Below are 15,181 nucleotides of genomic sequence, written 5' to 3'. Positions count from 1 at the left end.
TTTCAACTTTGTGACCATTTTCAGCCAAAAAGCAGAGCAGCTGTGTCAGCTTTACAATTTTCTTGTGTAGTGGAACACACTAAGAGACCATACTGCACAAGTGTGCTGCCATGAATTGAACTGCCAATGTGACAGGTTTTCTGCCACAGCCACAGAAAACAAAGTTTGCCAAATCAATTACAGAAAACGGAGTCTGCTGGCACCTGTGAAAGACATTGGGACAGTGGGGGCTGGGTGTTGCACAGCCTAATTTGAGGTCTTGCACTGGTCTCCAATCCCCATTTGGTTTGTTTACAGGTAGGATGGGGGTATTACATGGTGAATTAGGTCATTCCACAATGGCACCTTGATTTATGAGTGACTGAATAACAGGAGCAATGCCTTGAATAGCCTCTGGGATAGTGGATATTGTCTTTTACATGATCTAAAAGTTGACTTTGGCTGAACAATAACAGGAGTTGTCCCCTTTATTTTCCCAAAATCAACTTGCTTCCAGCACACAAGTAATCAGGCACCGGTGATATCATTGCCTCCTCTTCATCAGTCATTGTGTAATTGTGTTAGTGTGTGTGCTGCTGTATGTTTCTTGGTGCGCACTGCAGGGTTGGTTTATACATGGCCAATAATTGTTGCAGTCAGCCACTAACTGCTTACGGCTACTTTTTAAATCGGCCGTGGTGGGTTGGATGCATAACACATCATCAAAACATCACACCTGTGCCACCCATGATCCTGTGCTGCTAACTGTCTTGTTTATGCAGACACCATTTTGGAGCTGTTACTACCCCCCATGGCAGCTTCAAGGCAAGACCACTCTGTCCCCCCATTCATACCTTATATAAAGAACTGTGAGGCGGCATAATGGCATAATATTCCCGCCCTGAACAGGCAGTGTAAAAAGGGCTATATCCTAAATCTACAACTCTAGACCTTGGGACACATTAGACAGAGCAACAGTAAACCTTACAGATGGTCCAGTCATTCCCTCTCATGTACCACTGTGTAAAATACCACAGTTACAAAAACATTTCTTTTAGTGTCATTTCCATTTCTTCAGCAAGGTCAAACACAAGTCGGCATCCAATCAATACTATTGATTGGACATCCCACATTTACTTTGTATGATAAACGGACAAAGAGACCAGGGCCAATCTGTTGCTCATAATCCCCAGTGTTATTGTGTCCCTAATTAAACTGGAACATTAAACAAATGACATTGTCCCCAAAATGTCGCCAGTCTTCCCAGCCTGGCTCGGAAAATTCAACCCCACAGTCAAGAATGCAGTAAAGCACTAAACTGCCCCAGAAGTTCAGCCCCACCATCAAGAATGCAATAAAGCTCTAAACTGCCCCAGAAGTTCCCGCATGACTCATCTATCACAAATAAGCAACAACAGAGGGCAGTGAGTGTGATGGACAGTCTGCCATGTAGAGAACAACTTAAAGTAACAGGTTGAGGAGCTCATTTTGGTTTTTCCAGGTCAAAAGCCCCGCTGTATGAGTTTTCATCATTCTGTGTCACTAACTGATGGATCGTCGTCCACAGCTTTAAGCAGTGTCTCTGCTCTGTAATTAAAATAGTGATGAATGTGAAGAGACAACAAATTGATAGACCTGCCAACACCTTCTGGGTCAGCACAAGATAAATCTTCTCCATGAGTGAAGGAGGTCCCCCATCTTTGATCTCAAGGACCGCATTCAATGAAAACACAATATTGGTGGCAATCTCAAAGACAGTCAAGTACATTTGACCAACAAAAATACATGAGCATATATGAACACATTATTCAAATGTCTGCAGTGTGCTAACAGCTCAATATGTGTTAAGGCCTCATCTATTAGGATTCATATTGTCAACCAAGCTCCAGGTGGTGTTTATGTAACCATGAACAATGGAAAGGGAGAGCTGGACACAATAATAAATCCAAGTACAACCACAGTCGTCTACTGTTGGCCACTAAGCATTTTTACCAGAGCTGAATCACAACTGCTGGCAGAGGAGAGAGCATTTCTAAGGTTTTACTAACATGTTACTTTTTATGTCAGGACTTTTTTTTTTTTTTTTTTTTTACATTTTACATTTTTTAAAAGTACATTTAATGTCACTTTTAAAATGTTTTATAAGTTACTAATAAGAAAAACAATCCAAAGTTTTTCTCATTGATAACTATAGCTAACTTATCTATAAAGCATGTATTACCAACCAGTAAAGCAATTAGTTACACTATATAACCCCTAAATATAACACCATTATTAAGGGGTGACCTATTAAAAATTGGCACCATTTGAATTTTCATATCCCATTAGAGCACTCAGAAAATCTTACTCTGCTGTATGATTTCAGTAACTTTGATTATTGATTATTTTGTTTTCAACTCCCATGATGCTACTACCTTTTTTTTTACCAACTCCTTAAAAATAGTTATACTATTTTTTTTAAAAAAAATCTGGCTAAAAACAATATCAAAGGCGACCTCATATGACTAAATGGAAATATTCATAAAAACCCTGCATCCATGCTGCTGCTCCCCTGCGGGCTTTCCCCTCTGAGCTCAGCAGCCAGTCTGGAGCTACACATGCGGTTGTGGTGAAGGTTTGGCTCTGAGTGTTTCGGTGTGATCTGGCTCTGGTCTATAATGATGCCATAATGTCCCTCCATCATGCACGCTCAGAGTCAGCCAGATACCCTCCACAGTTCATAATAGGCTGTGCCGATAATATAGATAAATAGATAGATAGATAGATAGATAGATAGACAGATAGATAGATAGATGTGAATCAGAGTCAGACCAGGCCATAACCCGGGGCGACCCTAAAAGGCGGCATGTGAGCGGGTTCCTGTGCGTAAAGTACAGAGGGACACAGTAGTCTGCTGTGGCGACAGCCGACTTGACGCACCAAAACAAACAACAAACAGACAATATGAAGAGCATATCTAAGATGCCACTCTGTATGGTTTTAATGCTCGTTGAATCATGATTTGATTTGAAAATAAGGTTAGATTATAAGGATTTTTTTGTAGTTGCTTTCTATTGGAAACCTTCGGCACAAGATTACGCACGGAAATGTAAATGTGACTTTTTGATATAGTCCTGAAACACTTCGCCAGTGAGAGGAGTTATAATTTAAGTTGTCTAAAATCTCTGAAACGCGCCATGGGTCCTCAGTCCTCCTTTGCCTCACTCCGAGGCTTTTTATGTGTTAGCCTATACAAGGCACAGGTGGATCATTACTTTGTCTTGGCCATGAGCGTGTGCGGCTTTTTTAGATATTCTTACCTGAAATATATATATATATGTATTTGGAAGAAAGCCCTTATGATAAAAAGACTTGATTTAAAAGAAGAAATTCAGCAGATTTATTTAACAAACAAGTGAAAAACTTATTTTCTTTTATTTCTACCAGTCTAATCATTGTCTCCCCTCAATATGATGTATAAAATGTTAATGTATATTCTCTATAATATGAAAACAGCAGGGTTATTGTGAATGGACGCGCACAGAAACAGCTGGAAAGCTGAATAAAAACATGTGTGCTGCAGACCAGAGCACTATCAGCAGGAGTCCAAGTATCATCTATTATGAGAGCCAGCAGCACCATAGTGAATCTGCGTTTACTGTCAAGCCGGATGGAATACAGTGGCCTACCGACAGTTCTGGTTAAAACCCAAATTTCAAAGTAAAATCCGGATGAACTGACACCTCTGTGTTCTGTTAGTGATGCAACATGCCGAGAAATGCAGATGTGTACTGCGTTAAACCACATGTTGTTTCCCGCAGGGTGTGACGACACGTCTGTTAAGCAAGTAGAAACAAAACTGTGTGAAACCCTAATGATAATAGGCAACAGGCAGATTGGGCAATGGCCAAGTTCACTGCCAAAGGGTTTAAGGCTGTGTAAATAAAGACACTGCAGGTTAAGGCTGGTTTAATAAAAGGCGCCAGTCTCTCAAACGCCCCCACTTTAGATGAATAATCAGATTTCTCCGATCCTGAAACATGACTAGAGGTAAATATGGTTTTACATTTAATTACAGAAATAAGTTTGTTATTTTTAAAAGACGTGTTTGCAAGACTTCCTTGTGGTCAAGGGGAGGATCTTTTGCGTAATACAGTTGTCAATTGGTGTATTTGAACCAAAAAAAGCAAGATGTGTGTGTCAGAGAGAGAGAGAGAGAGAGAGAGAGAGAGAGAGAGAGAGAGAGAGAGGAGGAGGAGGAGGAGGACTGTGATACACGCAAGGGAGGCTCCGAGCTGCTCTTATTTTGAAAGCAGGCTGCATTTGTGTGCGTGTCTGCGACTCGGCGTTGACTGGAAGGAACTGCAGGCCAGCCTGTTGCGCACTTGGCGGCACACACAGACAGAGCGCACCACAGCTGCGTGGATGGACGGAGCCACTAAAGGACTTCCCTTATAGGCGATTTTACTTGGATGCCTATCGGGTCGGCTTTTCTCTTGGTTTAACAAGGGCTCATTACAACGTGCAACCTCTTAGCGGATACAGCCTTTACGCATCCCGGGAGCCGGGGCAGACGGGACTCTCGAGGTGCGTGTGTACCCATGTGTGTGTGATTTTAATTTGTCAAACTTTCCCCACGGTCACACAGGTGTGCTGCTGCTACTGCTGTGTGTGTGTGTGTGTGTGTGTGTGTGTGTGTGTGTGTGTGTGTGTGTGTGACGCACGAGAGAGTGTGTGCAGCCTGTAGCCTTTAGTTGTCCAGCAGTACTTTCACTTTCGTCAGGTGCGTCGGCTATTTATTGCCCAGGCTGCGCTTAGCCTCTGGCTGAAGACATTGACAGTATGTGCCGACGAGGCTTGCAAGGCAAATGAACTCTCAGCCTGGGTTAAATAATGCAAGCAGACGCGATTTCACACTCTCTGCAGCAGCTGTCATAAATCGAGCACGAGAAGGTGAGACCTTACCACCTAGGGGTTTTGGCTCCTCACAGTACAGCTAGACTGTATAAACATCCGTATCCAAGAATTGCAACACCAGAGCAGGCGCAGGAGTGAGAGAGTCCAGGTTTCACAATTGAGAAGTAGTCAGGCTGCTGGTTGAATTAAGAGACAAGACTGTTTGCGCAGCACATTAAAAAAAACATTACTCTGAGGGTAAATTAAATAGCTTCCCATCAGAATAAATAATTAAATAATTATCTCTGTTAGACATGGTGAGAGCAGTTCATGCAGCCACAGACAGTTCACGCTCTCCATCATGCTCATTTGACCCGAGCTTCAGTTTTTTTATGTGGTTGAAAGAGCATTTTTGGCCAGGATATGCAAATACAGCAGGCCTTTCCTCTGGCCTCTGCTGCAGAGTCTGCAGGGCAGTGCCTCTGTTACTGTAAAATTAGACGTCCTGCCCATAGGCTTCTGTGATAGACTGCAGCCTATAGGCGAACTTCTTTTACAGGCTAGGCAACAGAGGGCAAGAGGAAAAGGAGGAAAACTGCGGTGAGTCAGCCCAGAGCAATGTGTGTGTGTGTGTGTGTGTGTGTGTGAATGTGTGTGTGTGTGTGTGTGTGTGTGAATGTGTGTGTTCTGTCCTTGTAAGGGCCAGTGCGAGGTTTGGACCTGATAACTCTCTGTTTGTGTCCAGTCTGCCCTCGGTTTGAGGGATAGGACTGCTTGGTTTTAGTGTCAGGTTTAAAGTTAGGATGAGGTTTAGATATGCAATGCTGATGGATAAAGTGAAGGTTACAGTGGATGGATATGAAAGACCTGTAGACTGGCGGGGCTGGCAGAAGTACAGGAATACTACAGTAAATACCAGCCTATATATTATGGTATATTTCAATATACATGTGTATTCTGTAGGACTATGGGCATACAGTATGTCCTTGGAGAGGGAGGATTTGACAGACCCTGTAATTTTCTGAGTGCACACTGAAAGCAGCTTAGAGATGCAGCTGTTATGCATCATTGCTTGTGTGGGTGCAAAAGGTTAAGCATGTCAGCTACCATGTTGTGACATTCGGGTTTTATGTCTGGTCAGGTGAGCATATGGGGTCGTCTATGGTTCGATACCTGGCCTGTGCAGTCTACATGTTGACGTGTCCTTGCAAGATAACAGTGCATGTGAATGTTTAACTGATGAACTGATGATGTATGGTAGCCTTGGTCACCAGTATGAATGGGTGAATGGTAGCTGTAGTGAACAGCACTTTGAGCGGATGCTATGACTGGAAAAGTACATTTACCAGCCTGTGTCCTATTGATAAAGTTTTGTAGTTCAGGTTTTTGAGCATTGTGGGCAAAGTCAAGATCGAGACTGCACGAGTCATGGGAGTCTTTGAATGGGCTACCAACAGGTCACTCCTCCCAAATTATTATTATTTTTTATCTCTACCTAATATAACTTCCCTGCCATTTCCTCTGCTGTCCCCAAAATGACATGTAAATGTATGGAGCGCTTCAAGTTTTAATACTTTTTGCAATATAGTGTTTCAGTCCAAGCATGTTTGACAGCTAGTGCCACCCGCCCCACAAAACTTCTCACAGTGCAACTACTCACAAGACAGTCATCATGTATACATTTACATTAATAAAGATAAAATAATAATTCTAACACATTGATACAGTATGTATGTAGGCTATGTAAGCTCATTACGATGTTAAAAAAATGTCACTGACTAACGCTCTTTTGTTCTTTGAGAGCAAGTAGACATCCCTGTTTCCTCTGCATGTACTGCATTCATTGGTGTCAGAATAATCTGAAAAATGAGTTCCCAATCATATTTCACACCTTGTTTGATGTGTTTCCTTTGTGCTTTGTTATCAAGGATTTATTAAAACGCTGTGAATAATTACATACAACACATCGCCTCTGGAGCGTCCATGTTGTTTCCCCATTACAACTTAAAACTCATGAAGACACCAAAGTTGAAAGAATGACCATCCGAGGAGCATGGCAATGGCCTTGGCTGGCGGAGGTCTCGGCTTGAGTCTGATTCAATCAGTCCTGTCTAGTTCTATGGATTCATGAACACCTGGACGTTCTACAGGCTGACACACATTTTTGCCCATACAGATATTACGTTTATGATTCATTCAATGTGCACTTTCTTTAACTTTGAGTTGCAGAGTGGAGCATTTAAAAAAAAAAATGGGGCACCTGACACGCGGCCCCTAAACCTCCATTTACCCTCTTTCAAATACTGTTATTTATCGTTACTGTTTATCTTCTTGCACTCTTACTGGAATGAAATTATACTTAATGAAAACTAGCTGTAGCCTCCTCATGAGGTGACCACACATGCTGCAGTTACAACCTACACACTGTTCCATCCATTTTTGCCAGCTGTGAAACCATCAGTTGGGTTTAGTCATTTGTTGATCTTTGCAGCTTGGCTGCCTGCCACAATGACCTCACCACTGGTGGCACATCTAACCAGCTGGAAAGTCACTGAGTTAGTCAGCTGGCTAAGCACTGAGATGTGACATCCAGCTGTGGGGAGTGAACGAGGAGGAAGGTAAAGATATGACAAGAGAAAAACAGGAATAGAGGCATGAGGGAGGGAAACAAAAGGAAGGAATGACTCATCTTTGACACAGATTATTGTGTGGATAAATATTAAGTGCATACTGAGTGAGACATGTTTAAACATCTTCTCATTTAACTCTGAAGAATATCATGCATCATGCTGTGTTGCATTGAGGTATTAACGTTCTGTCACAAAGTAGACAGTTTTCATCTGAGTGAGTGTGACATATCGGTGACATTCACCAGGGATAATACAGCTCAGCTCCTGTGTGTTTCTCACCCAAACATCAGAAGCATTCCTGAGATTTGCTGGCATTTGCTTGAGATTGGAACGTTTTACTGATGAGGCGCAGCGGGCATGCAGTGGTGGGCGTGCTGCTCTGAAAGTCTCTGACTCATCGGGGGAATGCCTCTCCTCTACCTGAGATGTTTCTAATATTCTGCCCAACGGGGGTTCGACAAATATTAGAAACACCTTTAAATATAATGCCCTCCAGTACAGCACCACAGAGGTCACAGAGATGTGAAATAAACTTGCCTTTTATCTCAATCATCTTTCTGAGTCATCCATGATTGGCTGTGAATTTGCACTGAACTTCAGTTGCATCTAAAATGACCTCATAGTTCATCAGATTGTCTATGTGTTGACAAATATGTTGTCTATACGAGAGGAGGGTCTGTTAACCATATGTGAAGATGATGTCCACACATTGGTCTGAGTTGAAGATATGCCAGAGCAGCAGGAGTCCTCTGAACTGCAAATAGACCTTATGCTGTAGAATCAGCTCATGGGAAGAAGTGATTTTATTAAGGATATGTGGAAGCTGCCTGTGCTCAGCTGGTAAGCGTTTTCTGTGGGTTTCTTGGAAATATCTGCATGGATGCTGATGTGGGCTCTACACGGATTCTCCAGTTTGATTATTCATGTGATGTCTGTGAGGCACAGTGTTCCCTCTGGTATGAAGAAGTATGAGGAAGATTTTTTTTCTATGCATGACGGAGCAGTTGGCGCCACGGTGGTGCAATGGTTGCCACTGTCGCCTCATAGGCTTAAACCCGCTGGCCAGCTGGGGCCCTTCTGTGTGGAGTTTGCATGTTCTCCCTGTGTCAGTGTGGGTTTTCCCCAGGGCCTCCAGCTTCCTCCCACAGTCCAAAGTCATGCTGAAAGGTGAACTGGTGACTCTAAGTTCCCGTAGGTGTGAATGTGAGCAACAATGGTTGTCTGTCTCTATGTGTTAGTCCTGTGATAGTTTGTTGGCTGTCCATCGTATACCCCGCCTCTCACCCAGTCACACCTGGGATAGGCTCCAGCCCCCCATGACCCCTAACAGGAGAAGTGGTTACGGAAAATGAATGAAAAGGAACAGTTCGTGTATTTAAGTCGGGTTCATATTTTGAAATTAAAATTCAGCAACCCACATTAAGACTGTGTTTGAGTGTTTGACTCAGGGAATGTTTCACGAGAGTTAGCTGAATAGGATACACACAGCATTAGACTGTAAACACAGCACCATTTCTGGGGGCCGACTATCACCCCAGTCAATAGCAAAAGTACTTAAAGCTGTTACAAGGAACTTTTAACTGGATATGCAAAAGTCTCTTGTTTCTGCTGATGTCTGTGCGTGACCTACAACAGCAAATGAGACCATCGGTGTGAAGATAAGCTATTTCTATATAGTGTATATCCATACCTTTAGGAAACTGTGTACGGGTCCGCCGCAGCTCGCTTCCAGGACGAAGCGATTTACAGCACTCAGACGGCACACTGCATCTTACCTAGCTGCTTACATTTATAAATAGTCGCTATTCCTCCTCCTCAACCTGACGTCCGCGGGGAGTTAAAATAGCAGCAATCATCGGGTAAAAGTTCTGTGAAAGCACTGGACTCACCAACAGTCAGCCACATCTCAGTCACACAGAGAAAATCCAATCCTCGGGAAGTCAGGAAATCCTTCAGGATAAACGTTTTGTTCGCTAGCGATCTAGCATTTACCAGCCCAATCCTGGCAGGAGCTGGCGGGTCCACGGCGTTAGCTGTCCGGGGAGCCACACACAGAGGCCGCAGGTTGCGCAGATTCACCCTGCGCCAGCGGGGACGAGGACAGCAAGGGCGGCGGGGCGGGAACACCTCATCCGGGCCGACGACAGGTACCAGCCAGGCCTCGACAGGGTCCAGCGAGCGCCGAGAAATAAAGAGGCGAGGTACCGCTCCATACTCAGTCCAAGAAGCCGTGGAAGTGCTTGCCAAACAGGCTTTCATCCTTACTAGCCGACCGCTGTGTCTACCCCGGCGGCAGTGGCGCTTACGCCGGAGAGGTGGGGCTGGGGCGCGGCAGAGGTGAGCTGGGATCCCCGATAGGAGCGGGGGCAAAGTTTTCCCGTCTTGTTGTTTCATTCATCCCCAAAACAAACACATGCGCGAGCCATGTAAGCGTCTTTACGACAATACGTGCTAGAGCTCATGGGAAATGTAGGCTTCATTCCGGCAAAACACTACCGCTTTTGTCCACAGGGTCGCCAAAATCAACTCAAAATGAAAGTTCCTTGTAGGGGCTTTAAAAAAAGTCTTAATTAGCTTATATTATCCCCCAAAACCAGATCTCAAATACAGTTAGTGGCTCTATGCCTTAGAGAAACAGTTCACCCCAAAATCAAAAATACATTTTTTCCCTCTAATTACTAACCAATCCCAAAGTTGAGTCTTTCTGGCATCAGTGCTTAAGATTATCTAGAAATGCTCAGATTGTGCTTTAAAGATGTACAGTAGATATCAGCTGAAGACACGTAATTATAGACAGATAATATATGACAGACTCATTGAAGTAAAAGAGCACCTCACAAGGAAGTGAGTACAGATATTGCACACAGTGAGAAGTCTGCTTTTTTTTTTTCACCAACAGTCAGATGAATTATTTTTTCCATTTCTCTCTGTGGTTCCTCCTTGTGGACTGAAGGAAGAACTGAAGAAGTGCAAGTTGGCGGGGGGGGGGGGGGGGGGGGGGGGGGGGGGCTGGAGCCTATCCCAGCTGACACTGGGCGAGAGGTGGGGTACACCCTGGACAGGTCACCAGACTATCGCAGGGCTGACACATAGAGATAGACAACCATTCACACTCCCATTCAATTTAGGGTCACCAGTTAACCTACTGGATGATGGGAGGGAAACCAGAGAACCTGGAGAAAACCAACACTGACACGAGGAGAACATGCAAACTACACACAGAAATCCATGGTAGAAATCCTTCATTAGAATATTGCATTTGTGTATGTATTCTTCATTGGGTTATAAAAGGTCAATATTGCTCAGAGTTACTGTTCCTATACCTAGACATGACACCAGCTTTATTGTTTAGGATATTGGACACATAACCATAAACGTGAGGTTTTTAACACAGTATTAATTCAGACATTAGCCTAACGTCAACTAACATTCATGTAAGATCAGTAAGCTAACATTAGCTTAGCTATTTGGTAAAAGCTGATCGTGAACATTTTCAATGGAAAATTTATTATGGGCATGTTTTGCTTTCCCCAACATTTCGAGAATTGCTTTTTTTTTTTAAGAAATTAGTTTAGGGTTTGCTCTAAGTTCTTGGTAGCTCAACATTCCCTTTGGTCTCTCTCACTTTTTCTTTTTTTTTTTTCTTTTTTCTTCATTGCTTGTTCACCTGCCTGCATTCTGAACACCTAGAGGTCTATTCCTTCTCACACCTGAAAAAAAAAAACCCAATGCATCCCTCTTCATTTGGAAATAAATTATAAAGTGGATTCTCTTCTTAGTTAATCTATATAATTTATGCTGCTTTAGCTGAGATTTCTTTCTCCTTTTGACTTACAGTGAGCCATGCCATTTGCTGAGTGGCCAGGAAAATTCAATCAAACATTTTGTTGAACAAGCAGACTGTTAGTTGTTAGTGTGTTATAAGCATGACCAAACATGTTGATGAGTTTCACATGTTGCACCCTGATAAGTGCATTTAAGCAATTAATTAAGCAAAATTGGCAAACATTATCTCATTGCAGCTTTTCAAATGTGGGCATTTGCTGCTTTTCTCTGTTATGTGTCACTGTAAATAAAATGTCTCTGAGTTTTTGACAAAACAACCAATTTAAAGAGGAGCTTGGAAATTGTGATGGACATTCTTCATATTACTGTCATTCTGGTGGCCGTGCTATTTGGCATAGTGGTGCTTCGAGCAAAATGCTACACATCAACATGCTGACATGCCTACGATAACAATGCAACATGCTGCTGTAAAATGTTACCATCCTCACCATCTTAGTTTAGTGTTTAAACAAAGTTATTACAATTCATCCTGAGGGTGACATGGCTGTCTACACCAAATTTCATAATGATCTATTCAATAATTCAATAAATGTCAACCTGCTTGTGGTGCTTGAGTAAAAGTTAAGCCATCACCAGAGTCATTCTTCATTTGGGGACCATGAATGTCTTTATGAAATTTCATGGTAGTCTATCCAATAGTTGTTAAGTCGTTTCAGTCTGGACAAAAATGATGGACTGACCCTACCAACTGGCACTGCCATGCTCAGCAACCCAATCGCCAGGTAAAATATTGGCATTGTATGTTTCTATTTGTAGGTTTATATGTTGTGGAAATGTTGAAATTTTCCATTTCTATGTTTTAACAATGTGGACATGTGGTTAGGTTAAGGCACAAAAAACAATTGGTGATGAAACCCAATTTTAAGGGCACAATCCCAGATGGAACAGCAATGTCTTGGTGGAGAACAACCATTTTTTATGGTACTATCCCCTGTGGAAAAACAGTGATGGGTCACTAAAAAACACCCACATTTGGTGGCTAAAAAGCCACTGTAAACGCGCATGTCTTATAACCAGTTTTGGTGTTTGTTGGTCCTGAACAGTGGTCTGCAGCTTCAAAGGCGTCTGGCTGAGGTGTAACACCATCCACCATCCCCTCCACCTCCACATGACAAAGTCAGCTTATATACTGTGCAACTTCATAAAGGTTGTTATGATATATATGAAACATACAAATGTAGTGTATTTGCTGTTTGCAGAAACGAACAATGCAAATGTTTTATCCTGGTGACTGGGCTTTCCTGAGAGCCATGCTGCTAGCATAGCTAAAAACAATAGATACATAGATAATAATGGTTAGTGGCAGCCCTAATCCTCCTACTTAGCTGACCATCTGATGTAAAATACAAATATCATGTCTTCATCAGATTGCAAAGACTTATGAACACCTGTATTTTGATATTTTAAACAGCTGTGACTGGCTGCAGCATTTTGTTGGTCCCCTTGAAAAACTATAAGTACCTCTGGGCTGAATTGTATCATATATCCCTGTTTTCTCAAAATGGTGATCTCATTGGTGAGATACATGACATGCCCATATTTCATCAGAATGAGTGAACGAACAGCCAAACATCCTTACTGTGAAAGTCCTTTGACCTGAAGAGAATTCATCTGAAGAGACAAACATTCAAATTCGCATTCTTCCCATCAGAGGCTTGTACAGATCTGATAAGATAAGATGCGATAAGATACGATAGCTAACAGATTCCTGAAAACAGTATCGCTAGTTTATATGAAATGACAGGATAGGTCATGGGTGCTGCAGTTGTTGGCTTGGGCTTACGTTTATCTTTTTTCTATATCAAATATGAACATTAAACAGGGACAAACTCTGCTCATGTCACTCAATGTTTTTCATTGCTCTTCATCATTACTTTGACCATTGTTCCATATATATTTCATGCTGTTAAATGTATTTTGTTTTACACAATCTACCTTCTAGGCAGCCAAAGTTTTCATTGCTTTCAGTGTCAAAATTGAACTTGCAGAAACCTGGAACTTGCATGAGATAACTATTCCTCCACAATGAATATTGTGCTATCTTTATGAATCTAGTTTGAGTTTTAGTCATGCTAACAGCGTAGCTCTAGCCTAGGTATAGCAATATTGATTGGTTAGTTGGTTCTATTTGTGTCAAAATGGTCTCAAAAATGTGAATAATCAAGGACTAAAGACCATCCATCTCCACGTAGAACCCAACATTTTAAGCATTTTTTGTGAAGTCTATCACAGGTCTGAGTTTATGAGCATATCAAAAATGTGTAGACATGTTTATTTGAAGACTTTATGGGCTTTAACTTAACAGTGGAGTTGACAGCCAAGTTTTTTTTTATCCCCCATCTGTTTCAGACTGTCAACAGCAGGGAGCAACAGAAGGACAAGGGCCATAAAAACCAGGATCTGTGTCTGCTGGCATGTTCTGGAGATGCTCAACGATGAAATGAAGACCTGAGGCTCCACATCCCATGTGTGTCCCACTGAACAGACACACTGAAGAGTTGCAAACAACAGAGTTGTGTAGGTTGTCGATCCTGTGTGTGTGCATTAACATTAAAGCACTGTGGAGCCGAGGACTTAAGCGCAAGACTATGGTCCAACTGTCCAACTCAGTCTACCTGCTGGGAGGCCTTTTTGGTAAGTGAAATCTGCAGGTGTGTGTGTGTGTGTGTGTGTGTGTGTGTGTGCACTGCAATGGGCCTTGCTGCTGTTATTAGTGCTGAGCTTGTTTTTGTGTCTCAGTGTAAAAAAATGGAATTGTGTGTGGGTGTGTGTGTGTGTGTGTGTGTGTACATAATTTTCAGGTAGCTACAAGTGCGATATGTATCTGAAAACTACAACTATGGAAGCAAATAAGAGACGTATCTAAATTTAATAGCTACTGAATGCTTAATATTGAAATGTAAAGACCACTGAATTCTAAACAGTGAGACATTTTACTTTGAAAACCATGTATCTGAATTTATTTATTTTGAATTCACCACTTTGAAATGAAATTTCTTGATTTGCAATTTAAAATCTGACTTTGAATGTATAGATTTTTATAATGTTCACAACTTCATATCCAAAAATTCAAGTTTCAGAATTTCAAAAAAAGGTTGCTAAAATTTGATTGGTCAAAATCAGATCTAAAAACTTAAATTTCAAATGATCAAATAGAACAGCAGAACAGTTCAATAAGACAGTACATACACAGCACAAATTCAACAACTTACTGGAGCCCCATCATTCTTCCTGGTAGTCATTATTGTTTTTCAGTTTTTGAACCACTATCTTGGCCCACATGACCGACAGACTGTGCTCTAATGTTGCCTTTTAAAGTTTTTGGAATTGTAATTTTTGGATCTAAATTTGAGCACTCAAATTTTACTGACGGTTTTATTTGAAAAATTTCAACGTGAAATTTTAGATCTGAATTTGACCAATCAAATAATTTCCCTGAACCTTTTTTTTTTATAATGAAACTTAAATTTTTGGATCTAAATTTATGAACATTCATTATCATTGCCGGCCGCTGGTTTTAGAATGTATGCAAAATGTTTCAAAATGACCACAAACGCCGTGTTCGCTTGCTGTAGCAGGTGCTGCATCCCTGCTGAGCCCTCTGTTTTTGTCCTAATGGTGTGTCGGCATCGGACAGAGGGTCACTGCTTCTCGCTGTATGTGCTTATGCCCCCCCCACACACACACTAACACACACACACATTATCATTGACTGATTAATTAGCGCTGGTTATATATATTACTGTGGCGTATTGTCACCGTTTCATCACTACAAATGCAACTGCAGCCAGTATCTCACCATCACTATCCTCATTCATATTTAAAGGAGCTACAAATTATATTCAGCCAAG

At 41.9% G+C, this 15,181-nt stretch overlaps 1 protein-coding gene across 2 annotated transcripts in view; it reads left to right on the top strand.

The window, feature by feature from the left end:
* Positions 1-4,339: 4,339 nt before the first annotated feature.
* Positions 4,340-15,181, top strand: part of il34 (interleukin 34) — a 43,652-nt gene continuing 32,810 nt past the window's right edge. The window contains exons 1-2 of one of the 2 annotated variants that reach the window (XM_033635876.2): positions 4,340-4,545; positions 13,680-13,964. In XM_033635876.2, the coding sequence (XP_033491767.2) occupies positions 13,796-13,964 (169 nt within the window). In that variant the 5' untranslated portion in view covers positions 4,340-4,545; positions 13,680-13,795. Of the gene's footprint in view, positions 4,546-4,794; positions 4,912-13,679; positions 13,965-15,181 lie in introns of those variants that run through there. The other variant, XM_078168245.1, reaches the window with a different exon arrangement.

Source organism: Epinephelus lanceolatus, chromosome 5, assembly GCF_041903045.1.
Source record: "Epinephelus lanceolatus isolate andai-2023 chromosome 5, ASM4190304v1, whole genome shotgun sequence".
Classification (NCBI taxonomy): Eukaryota; Metazoa; Chordata; class Actinopteri; order Perciformes; family Serranidae; genus Epinephelus; species Epinephelus lanceolatus.
Note: the sequence above shows the minus strand (reverse complement) of the source record. Positions and strands in the feature narration are given on the sequence as shown.